We start from the raw sequence: 11872 nt of genomic DNA on the forward strand, positions 1-11872 counted from the left end.
TTTAAGAAGGAAATGAATACATCTAAAATTTCAAACTTATTCCATTTATAAATCAGATGTTTCTGAGAATTAAAACAAATTCTGAATATAAAATAGGATTGGAGTTTGCTGTATCATATATTGTCAAATAAATTTAGTGTTTCTTAAAATATAAGATTCTTCACTTGATTTACAATAAATTTTGGGTATCTGGGTGCATGGTTTTACTCAATGTCACTAAGTATATATTTTACACTCTAGTTCAGTGGTTGTCAACTTTTCTAGCCTGGTAACACTTTAATATCGATCTTCATGCTGTGGTGACTCCCAACCATATAATTATTTTTGTTGCTAGTTCATAACCGTAACTTTATTACTGATATGAATTGTAATGTAAACATCTGTGTTTTCCGATGGTCTTAAGCAAACTCTATAAAAGAGGAGTTCATCCTAAGTGTTCATGACCCACAGGCTGAGAACCCACTGTTCTTGTTAAAGTTTGGGTAATGCTGAGTTTTTAGGATACCCTAGCTTAACTTCTCATTCACTTTCAGAGTTGTTTGTAATAATCTTAGCAAAACATGCACACTGTACGAGGAGGACTTCATCCACAAACAATGGACAGCGACACCGTGGGGCCAGCTAATAAGTCCCAATTCTCCCCAAGCACCTTCTGGCTGATGGGCATCCCAGGTCTGGAGCACCTCCATGTCTGGATTGGGATTCCCTTTTGCTCCATGTACATAGTGGCTGTGATGGGGAACGTGACAATCCTGGCTGTGGTGAGAGCAGAGCGCAGCCTCCACGAACCCATGTTCTTCTTCCTCTGCATGCTGTCAGTCACTGACCTGGTCCTCTCCACATCTACACTGCCACGCATGCTCTGTCTCTTCTGGATGGGAACTCATGACATCGCCTTGGATGCTTGCCTTGCCCAAATGTTCTTCATCCACAGTTTCACTGCCATGGAATCTGGCTTTTTCTTGGCCATGGCTGTTGACCGCTATGTGGCCATCTGTGACCCACTGCGCCATGCCACAATTCTCACCCACAGTTGCATTGCCAAAATGGGAGTAGCCGTGGTGCTGAGGGGAGTAGGCTTCTTCTCCCCACACCCCATCCTGCTCAAGCAGCTGCCCTACTGCAGAACTCGAATCATTGCACACACCTACTGTGAGTTCATGGCTGTGGTGAAGCTGGCGTGTGTGGATACAGGAGCCACCAAGCGTTACAGCCTCAGTGTGGCATCTGTCATTGGCTCCTGTGATGGCTTCTTCATTGCCCTCTCTTATGTTCTGATCCTCCGTGCGGTCTTTCGCCTTCCATCTCGAGAAGCAAGTCTTAAAGCCTTAGGCACCTGTGGTAGCCATGTCTGTGTAATCCTCGTTTTCTATTCCACAGCTGTCTTTACATTCCTGACGCACCGCTTTGGCCACAATGTGGCCCCCCAAGTTCATATCTTCATCGCCAATATGTACCTTCTGGTGCCACCCTTTCTTAACCCTATTGTTTATGGCATTAGGACAAAAAAAATTAGAGAGTATGTTCTTAGTTTTCTGGCAATAAAAGTTTCCTGATGTTTTATAAGTTGGCTGCAGAGAGAATGACAATACAGGATGAAAAACATGCAAGTACTTCAAACCTTCTTCATAACTGCCATCTTTGTATTTTCTCATGGAAATCAGATTTTTTTGTCTTATATTAGGAACAATCTCTTCGCATAATGTTAATGTGTGAATTATTAGCAACTGTAATATTTTTTGTGGGCATCTGCCTTTTAGGGACTGTACTATGAACTTGATGAGCAGTAAATACACCTCTTAATGCCTTGCATTTACCAAAGTGTGACGTAATGGATAAAAGCTTATTTAAAAAATGAATGACTCATGAATGATATAAACACATTAAAATCTGAAAACAAGCCCATGAAGAACATATAATTGAAAAATTAATTACCATTGACAATATACTATGAAGAGGCATTATAAATGATCTAGTAGCATCTGAATATAAGGAAGACTGCATGCACTCACAGGAGTCAACACAACATTTTCTCAATCAGCAAATGTTGTAGAGTCCAACACAGCAGCCATTACATCTGCCTTATCTAAGCTCCATATTTCTGGTAGAATATTTTCTCCCCACTAAGAGTTACTTTTGGTTGAAGATGTTGGCAGAATGTTTGTCTAGTATACACAAAGCCCAGGGATCTTTCTGTAATACTACATAAAGCAGGTATTATAAAAAATATAGGAACTTATATTTGCTATTGAATTTTTACATTAGTTAACACTCAATCTGTATTGTTATGGTCCTCAAAGCTTCTGTGTCTTCCTTCCTCACACTACATACTTACTTGTATTTATACACAGAGACCTGCCAAGAGCAATAAACTTGATTCTTTTGATATTATTAAATGACTCTGCTTTTTGTTAAATAAAAAGTACATAACAAGGTGTAAAGTATAGTTTACATTTTTTGATGACTATTCTATCAGAAACATTGAAAATAAAATTATTAATTAGAATGTAAATATATTTATGGAAAATATAACCATTTAACTACTCCTCAAAAATGGTAACTCCTACCTTTCTTTCTTAGTCTACACAGGAAATAAATTATTTCAGAACCAGTCAATCAAGTAAAGGTTAATTTCACTAAAGTGATGCTGTCTTTATATAAATTTATAATTTCTAATTATGATTTACACATTTCTTTGATCATTCTTTGTTTTATCTTCAATATAGGAGCTTCTTAAAGGCACATATTTGGGCTCATTTATTCTTTATTAAGTACAATTGTTCAGTGTTTACTTATCACCAAAACCGCTTCAACGATTCTTATTTTAGTTACATACCTTGTGCCTCCTCTACATCCTAAAAATAGATTATGTATACAGAGATGGACGATAGGTGGGTAGATAATAGATAAGCAGGTGAGTAGATATAGACATGTGTGTGTAAGCAAGGCTTAGTAAATGACCATTCTTCAGTTTCTCTTAGTTTCCTCCACATTCCTGTGTGCTGTTTCCTACCCATAAAGACTCACATCTTCATTCAAGCCATAGTATTCTCCATATCTTTTACGTCTTTGCTCAGAATTTTCCTCCTTTATACATCTTTCTTACCTAGGAAGAACTAGTTGTTGTTAAAAATCCAACACCCACTTAAACTCCTACATTTTGTCTGGAAGATTAGTTTTTTCAACCCATACTGACAAAAATTCATCTTGATACTTGTCTTCTCAATATTTGAAAATTGGTAAGTGTAATCCACCATATAAACAAATTGAAAGATAAAAATCACATGATCATCTCACCAGATACAGAAAAGGCCTTTGACAAAATCCTAAACCCCTTCATGATAAAATAACTGGGGAGATTAGGGAATAAGGAGACTTACCTCAACATAATAAAGGCAGTTTACAGCAAGCCCATAGGCACCATCAACTTAAATGGAGATAAACTCAAAGGCAATTCCACTAAAATCAGGAACAAGACAAGGTTCTTCACTCTCTCCATACCTCTTCAATATATTGAGATCAGGGAATCAACACCATTCACAATGGCCTCAAATAACATCAAATATCTTGGACTAACCCTAACCAAGTGAGTGAAGCATTAGTTTTGATCAGTCTTTATTCAAACATGAAAAAACTTCACTAAGTGATGCAATAAGGAAACAAAATAATTACATATTTGTTCTCCAATATCAAGTTTTGATTATGTATTCTTCAGTTTGTCCCTATTGGTACATTATAGACTCATTCATGGAATCCAGTATGCACACTACAGAGGAGAGAAATTACTCTAAGTAAAGGTTAACCATTTAAAAGGAAGGGTGATTTTTTTATTTGATAAATGTTTAAATTTTAAATTAGTTTCTGTATATTTTTCATTTTTTCAAGAATTCTAATAATAAGAAATCAATGCATTTTTCTTTTCTTCCTTTCTATTACTAACAAATGAACTTTTTATATTTAAGGCACTTAAAGTTACATTTTTCCTTTTTTTTAATCTTCTATCATACAATACATACTGATCACAGCCTTCCATCTTTCCACTCCTCCCAGTTCCACCTCTAACCTCCCACTTTTTATTATTAAAAATGATTCCTATAGGTTCCCCTTGAATGCTCTTTCTGATGACTTCATCATCATTTCTGTTCATGCACCAGGCTGTATCTATTAAAATATGAATGTTGAAAATTGCTTAATTTTCGCCTCCCATTATCTGGGGAATTAATTTATATACCAAAAACAGTGAAAAACTCTAGTTGGTATTATTTTTGTTGCTTTTGTTTTTTACATTATTCTGATTTTTTCATAAACAATAGATTTTGATATTAGTTTAGTCACACTACATGGGACATACCCAGGTCCCAGGTCCCTGACAGGCTAGACCTGCCCACTGATCCTATATAGCTATATCCTTGTTAAAGTAACAAGGGATGATGAAATCAGTCAGAGAAGATCAAAGACAGACAAATTGGAAACATAACATACAGAATAGATCAAGTAAACTTACTGCCTTTTATCATCTAGTATATCCCCAATTAAAAATATACTTATACTGTGAGACACATGGTATTTAAATTCTTTCTCTCCTCTTATTCTTAGATCTCTAGTTTTTCATTTATTTTTTAAATTTCACACATGTATACTGTATTTACGTCATTCCTCCTTCATTCTTCCAGCCTCTTCTCAGTCCCTTTCCTGCTCCCCTCAAATTCTTAGTCTTTTTTTCTTTAATTAGCATTGGTGTGTGTGCATCTCTCTCTCTCTCCCTCTCTCTCTGTATGTGTGTGTTCTATGAATAAATATGTAAATACAATCTATTGAACCTTTTTCCCAAGATTAGGCTCCTCTGATTAATTATCCAATGCCAAATGGTCAGCCCACAAACATACACATTTGAGAAACACTAGATCTTTAGTTTTTAAAAGAAAGAATATTCATGGGACTTGATGTTATGTTTCTTTAAAAAGTTTCCTCTCTGGCATATGCTGGGCTCTTTGGGGAGTAGAGAAACATCTGGGTTACTCTCCCAACCTCTGTGTGGTTGCACTTCTTCCACTGCTTATATATTTGATGTCCACAGCAGGTATAACAAAGACAGAACTACAGCAGCATCTGTTGATAAAGTTAGAGTCACATACGACACAAATATCTCAGCATTCCATTCTCCAAAGAAACGGAATAGGAATACTGGGCTCTTACAAGTGCCAAAGGGATCAGAAAATAGAATAGTGTTCTGCAGAGAACAAAAAAAGATGATGTGAAGACTGTAGTATCCTATAAACAAGTATATTGTTTAAGTTGAGTAAACTCCCATAGCCCATTTTGATTGCATATATTTTCATATTATGTAAAGTTATAGACTACATAACCTCAGCATAGCTTGGAGCATCAGCTAGAGTTTTCTCTTTTTTTCCCAGTGACTGTGAAGATTTGTCTCCAGAGGAGGCATGCCACATAATTGAACTTTACTACAGATAAGTAGTCTCCGAAAAAGCAGGGATATTTTCCCTTAAAAGTTTTTATCACCATTAGAGCAAGGGACACACATCTATGTTTTGTGTACAAATGCTTCAAGGAACTTAAAGTGAAGATTTTGTCGGTGTAAAATAGAATGGAGTTCTTGTTGGGAGAAAGAATACCATCAAAGGTTTGTTCATTTCTGGTTTTGTTTGCCAGGAGTCCTGAGAGCACATAGGCTCCCTCTGTGGCTTCTACTTCTAACTTTACAACTAATACTTGTAATAGTAAAAATACTTCTTCCTTTATACAGCTGTCCTTGCTGATTATACCTGTAATTTGTCTTAAACTTAGTGAAACTGTGACAAGTTCGGTCTTCATGTAAATGGGTACATTTCTATTTTCTATATTTATAAAACTCTTTGTGTAGTTTGTACATTTGTGGCAGGGTGTACATGAGTCATTTTCAGGCATTGGAGTCACAGAAGTATCTCAGATTTTGCTCCTTGCCTTCTACTTTGAGACAAGGTGTCTTGGCCACCTCTGTGTGTAGCAGCCTAGCTGGCCTGAGGACTGCAGCCATTCTTCTGTTGCTGCCTCCAGTCTCACCAGTGGGACTTCAGATATCCATGACTCCGTCTGATTTCACATGGGTTCTAGGGATTGGAGCTGGTGTCCTCACGGCTACAAAGCAAACACTTCACCCACTGACTTACCTCACCAGCCCGCATGGTGTGTTTTTATGGGTATTATAGATTCTAGGGCTACAGTGTACATTTCTTAAAATTCATAATTAATTTTTCATTTTCTTTTCAGCATTCATGTGATGAATGTAAGATATCTACATATTTCTGAGAAAGTTCTAGATTATGGCACAAAGGCAGTATGTGGTTAAAATGTGTGTATGATTTTTTTTAAGGCATGTTTTTCCTTTGAATTTGATTTACTTCTTAGTTGAAGAGATATTAAGAAGAACAGTTTAATTGTACAGTCTTGGTGAATTTTGTCTATTCTTATAAAAACAATGTCTAGTGATTAATCTATTTCATTTAATGATAAAAACTTTCTATTAGATAAATAATGAACCAAAAAAGTGAGCCAGTTACTCATTATAATTACCAAGTCATTTTAATTCTCCTTTTTAACTTTGTTTTCTTACACATTTTAAATTATCTTTTTTAGATTTATGTATTATTATATTATATTAGTATGTATTTTGCCTGTATGTATATCTTTGCATCATATGTGTGCCTGGTGCCTGCAGAGGTCAGAGAAGAGCACTGAATCCCAAGGTACTGAAGTTATAGATGGTTGTGATCTACTGTGTGGGTGCTGAGAACTGTGTCCTCTGCAAGAGCAATTAGTGCTCTAGCTACTAAGCTATCCTTCCAGTCCCTCTCACTCATTTTCAAATGAAAGAAATCTGTCTGTGTTTAGTTGTTATCAGCTTGAAAATTCATTGACTTTTTGATTTAATCCCTCTTGTACTCATACTAGTATTGAGACTAATGAAACGTACTCTTTAATTGCCTGTGAAGCAGTTGTCAAGGAGAACAGTTCTAAAAATAGTGTTCTTGCTATGCATTTCCTGATAGAGAGGAGCTGTTCTATGCAACCACCCCTTTGGTGCTATAGAATAATGCTGACAGAAGCAATAGACTTTAATTTTGTTGCATCAGTATCTGTCATTTGTTGGTTATTTCATTGGTACATACTTCTTCCTAGTAAAATATGCTACCACTATTGTTCTTATATATCTAGGCTAAATTACCCTCAGAGTTATTGGTAAGACTTCTGAACACATGAGAGTTAAGTATATAGTGAAACTTCTAAAAATAACACTCTAATTTATTAATATGAAGAAGGGAAAGAAACAGAGAAACTGTTCAGAGAAGAAAAGAGATTTTGATTTATAGAGGGATGATTATATCTTGGTACAAAACCAGTTACTTACTATAAGAACATGGTTCCTTTATTCGAAGGTGAAAGTATGGAGAGTACCCTTTCTTAGAAACCTTCACCCTACTTATGGTTGCTTTGGGTAAAGGAGTACTGATAACACGTAAGGAAAATTATAAATCAATATTTACAGTCATGGCATAATTGCAACTATTGAAATTAAATAAAATTGGCTCCTTTCATTCTATAATGATGACATTGTCATTTTAATATACTTTCATAATTGCCATAGATGAGTTTATTGTAAATCTGGATGTTTGTTGTAGGATTGATGCTGTGATAAATGAAATGATTCAATTCTTTTTGAGAAGACTGAGGCCAGTATGTGGTTCAGTGAGAAAAAGTGCTTGCTGCCAAACCTGATGTCCTGAGTTCTACTTCCCCAAACAAACTAACTATTGCAAGTTGTCCTCTGACTCCATTTGTGTGCCATGTCATGTGTGAGCACACAAATACACACACACACACACACACACACACACACACATAAATGCACACACACAAAAATAAATAAGATGCAATTCACTAAAAAGAAATTACTATACATTTTTTAAAATTGCAGAATCATTAGAATTTAGAAGATGCATCTGTTTCTATCAGTTACTGGCAGAGAGCCAAGCACCAGACTGAGCTCTGGAAGTTCAGTTGAAGAGAGGAAAGAAGGATTCTATGAGAAAGGGGCATCAAGACCATGATGGAGAAACTTACAGTTACAACCAAACCAAGCCAGTGGGAACTTATGAACTTTGGACTGACAGCTGTGAGCCTGCATGGGACTGGGCTGGGCCCCTCTGCATGGGCAAGACAGTTGTGTAGCTTGGTCTGTTTGAGGGGCCCCTGACAGTGGAAATAGGACCTATCCCTGGTGCATGAACTAGCTTCTTAGAGCCCATTGCCTATGGTGGGACACCTTGCACAGACTTGATGCGGGGGGCGGAGGGGAAGGCTTGGACCTGTCTTAGCTGAATGTGTGGGGCTTTGCTGACTCCCCATGAGAGACCATACCTTTTCAGAAGAGGGGATGGGGGGGGTGGACTGATGGGGAAGGCTGGTGGGGAGCGGGAGGAGGAATTGGGGATCTGTGGTTGGTATGTGGAATGAATAAAAAATTTCTTAATAAAAAAAGAATTTAGAAGATGAATATAATTAATGGACTTTTAAATCATTTACAAATAAAAAATTAAAAAGATAGCTATAAAGCAGGTAGAAAAGAATGAAAATAAAACTGAGTTTCTGTGGCATATCACTAGAATATTATTTTAGTAGATAAAATTTTGTAGAATTTTGCTAGAGGAAATATGTCAAAATGTTCTGAAATATTTTAAGGAACAAGCAGTATTTTATTATATGCCTTTTATGTTCAGTTTCTAAACTCTGCTAGCTGACAGATCTATAATGTTTCAGACTTTTCATTTTGTTAACAAATATGCAAAAGATCCTTTGTTTCTTTTCCTTTTCAGATTTTAATATAATTATATTATTTCTTCCTTTCTTTTCCTCCATCCAAACCTTCCCATATACCCTCCTTTTTCTCTTTCAGATTGACTTATTTCTTATTAACTTTTAATACATGCATACACAAACATGCATTTATATTCCTAAATGTAGCCTTCTGAGTCTGTATAATGTTACTTGTATGTCTGTGCTTAGGGCTGGCCATTTGGTGTTAGATAACCAATTAGAGGGCTCCTCCCTGGGGAAGACTATTTCTCCCACTCTCAGCATTCCTTAGTTCCTGTAGTTCTCTGTGTAGGTTGAGGTCTCCTGTTTCTTGAGTGCTTTCTCCCATTTAAAGCACTCAAGGTAAGTATTATGTGCAGAAACTTCCCTTTACCAGTTAACAACTTTCATGATGGGCTCACCTATTAATTACGTAATGCAAGAAGGCAGGTATGTTAAAAAAGAAAAATGTCACATGCTCTCATATATAACATTCTTAAAGGTTAACTCATAGTTATATATCATAGACTGGTAAGACTTGGAGGAAATGTCAGCCAAAGAATATATAATGAATTGAAGATCTATTGTAGTGTGCAGTGTGTGGACACTATAGCTACTTTAAATGTTTTTAATGCAAAAAATCTATTAACAAAATGATAAATGAATTTAATTTAATCACCCTTTAATATATATCTATATATCTTTTTCCAGTTTTTGCGTGTGTGTGTGTGTGTGTGTGTGTGTGTGTGTGTGTATGTATGTGTGTGTCTGTTTATGTTTGTGGTGTGCATGAGAGTGTATGTATGTTTGCATATGTATTGGTGTGCTGGCACACACACCTGGGTATGCATATAGCTGCATGTGCAAGTGGAGACTGGAAGCTGAAATCCAAAATCTTTGAGCATTCTTCCACCTTGTTAAATGAAGAAGCATCATTCAATCAAACCCAGAGCTCATGGGCACACTTAGACCAGGAAGCAGGCTTGCTCCAGGGATCCCTTGTCCATGCCTTTGGAGACTGGATTGATAGGCAGCTGCCACTCCCACAGGACATTTACACAGGTTCTGGGGATTCTAACTCCGGCTTTTATGCAGGAGCAGCAATCAAATTAACCACTAAACAATTTCTATTGTACCATGTGTGCACTTTCAAAACAATATGTCATGCATGAAAAATACATAAAAATTTGTATTTGAGTATTTAAAAATAGTAAAAGATTTAAAAATGTGTACTCTATCCTGGTCTATAAACAGAAAAATAGTTCTTTTATCTTCTCAGCAGAGCAAATAATGTCTTCTGGTTATGAATTTTAAACATTTATATTTTCTCTTTGTTCTAAAGGTCCAGGGCGCTCATGGATAAGGATTATGCATCTTGTCTGTGAATCAATTAACTCACACATGTGGTTTAAATTTCATCTACTGAATCACACAAAGTACTTGCTCATGTAGCATTTAAAGCAATAGGTACAGGGAAGATAATCATTAGATTATATCAATACTGCTCCTAATATACTGCTGATGTTCCAAGGTGGAAAATGGACCCAATTTTTAATTTGTTCCTGGAGAGAAACATGTTATGTTATATATAAATAAATAATCTGCTTATTAATGGACAGATGGGTGTGAAGACTGTACACTATTCTACAGAAGAATGCAGCAAATGGTTTCCACCATTCCATTGTCCAATATTAGCAATGTGCATCCCAGAATCTTTCTTCTGCTTGGCATTCCAGGAATGGAAGCCATGCATACATGGCTATCAGTGCCTTTCTGCCTCGTTTACCAGGGTGCTCTTTTGGGGAATTTATCTATTCTCTTTATTGTCAGAACAGATTCCACCCTGCATGAGCCCATGTACTTCTTCCTCTGTATGCTCGCTGTGACTGACATGATCCTCTCTACAACTGCCATGCCTAAAATTCTCAGCAATTTTTGGTTTCATGACAGAGCGATCTATTTTGAAGCCTGTCTGATACAAGTTTTTCTCATTCACTCACTATGCAGTATGGCCTCGGGGTTTATCTTGGCCATGGCCTTGGACCGCTATGTGGCTATCTGCAATCCTCTGAGACACTCTACTATCCTGACCCACAGAGTCATCCAGAACTTGGGGATAGTTATTGTCTTCCGTGGGGCATTGCTTTTCAGTCCTCAGCCACTAATGCTTCGCTGGCTTCCCTACTGTAGAACAAACATCATCCCTCACACGTACTGTGAATTTATGGCTCTAATCAAGCTTGCTTGTGCACAGACCAGGATTTTCAGATTATATAGTCTGACTGCAGCCTTCATAACAGGTGGTTTAGATTTTATATTGATCATATGCTCCTACGCTGTCATCCTTTACACTGTCTTCCATCTTCCATGCAAAGCGGCGCGGCTGAAGACCCTGGGCACGTGCGGATCCCATGTTTGTGTCATCTTAGTAGCCTATACCCCAGCCTTTTTCTCCTTCCTTACTCACAGGTTTGGTCGTCATGTGGCCCCTCACATTCATATCTTTGTCGCTAATATTTACCTCCTTGTTCCTCCCTTGGCAAATCCAATGATCTATGGCATTAGAACCAAGAGAATCAGAGAACGGTTTCTCCAAATTTTGACATTTAAAAAGTATTATTAAATGATCCACTGTTCCCTTAATGGTTTATAATGATTTATGAAAATAAATTAAATACCAACAATATCAGATTTTTCACTGGAGGCATTAATCCAAACCTTTGCTTAAAATTTCTCTAACTGTATGATCCTATTTGCTTGTACATTTGATACTGCAAGCCTATCTGACTGTCACACATAAATGTCTTATTATTTCATCTTAGGAGTTCTCCTACATTGTTATTGACTCATCAATTGACATTCCCTGAAAAGTCTTCTGTTTTTTTTTTTTTTTTGGTTGTAAGTTAGTATACATATCATGTAGCATTGACAGTTTGTAACCTTGACAATAGAGATTATGATATTAAAATAAATGTCTTCTGAATTTACCTTCTAGAGGCCTTCCTGGAATTTTTGAAAT

General features: G+C 36.6%; 2 protein-coding genes across 2 annotated transcripts; both read left to right on the forward strand.

Moving 5' to 3' along the window:
- Positions 1 to 560: 560 nt before the first annotated feature.
- Positions 561 to 1556, forward strand: LOC131911226 (olfactory receptor 52M1-like). Its single transcript, XM_059263233.1, has one exon. It carries the CDS (start codon positions 561 to 563, stop codon positions 1554 to 1556), a length of 996 nt encoding a protein of 331 aa, XP_059119216.1.
- Positions 1557 to 10507: 8951 nt separating this feature from the next.
- Positions 10508 to 11476, forward strand: LOC131911318 (olfactory receptor 52D1-like). Its single transcript, XM_059263329.1, has one exon. It carries the CDS (start codon positions 10508 to 10510, stop codon positions 11474 to 11476), a length of 969 nt encoding a protein of 322 aa, XP_059119312.1.
- Positions 11477 to 11872: the final 396 nt, after the last annotated feature.

Source organism: Peromyscus eremicus, chromosome 1 (genome assembly GCF_949786415.1).
Source record: "Peromyscus eremicus chromosome 1, PerEre_H2_v1, whole genome shotgun sequence".
NCBI lineage: Eukaryota > Metazoa > Chordata > Mammalia > Rodentia > Cricetidae > Peromyscus > Peromyscus eremicus.

What these genes read in the sequence shown, in the direction of transcription:
- LOC131911318 (XM_059263329.1), top strand. Translation starts at nt 10,508, where the DNA reads ATGCAGCAAATGGTTTCCACCATTCCATTGTCCAATATTAGCAATGTG.
- LOC131911226 (XM_059263233.1), top strand. Translation starts at nt 561, where the DNA reads ATGCACACTGTACGAGGAGGACTTCATCCACAAACAATGGACAGCGAC.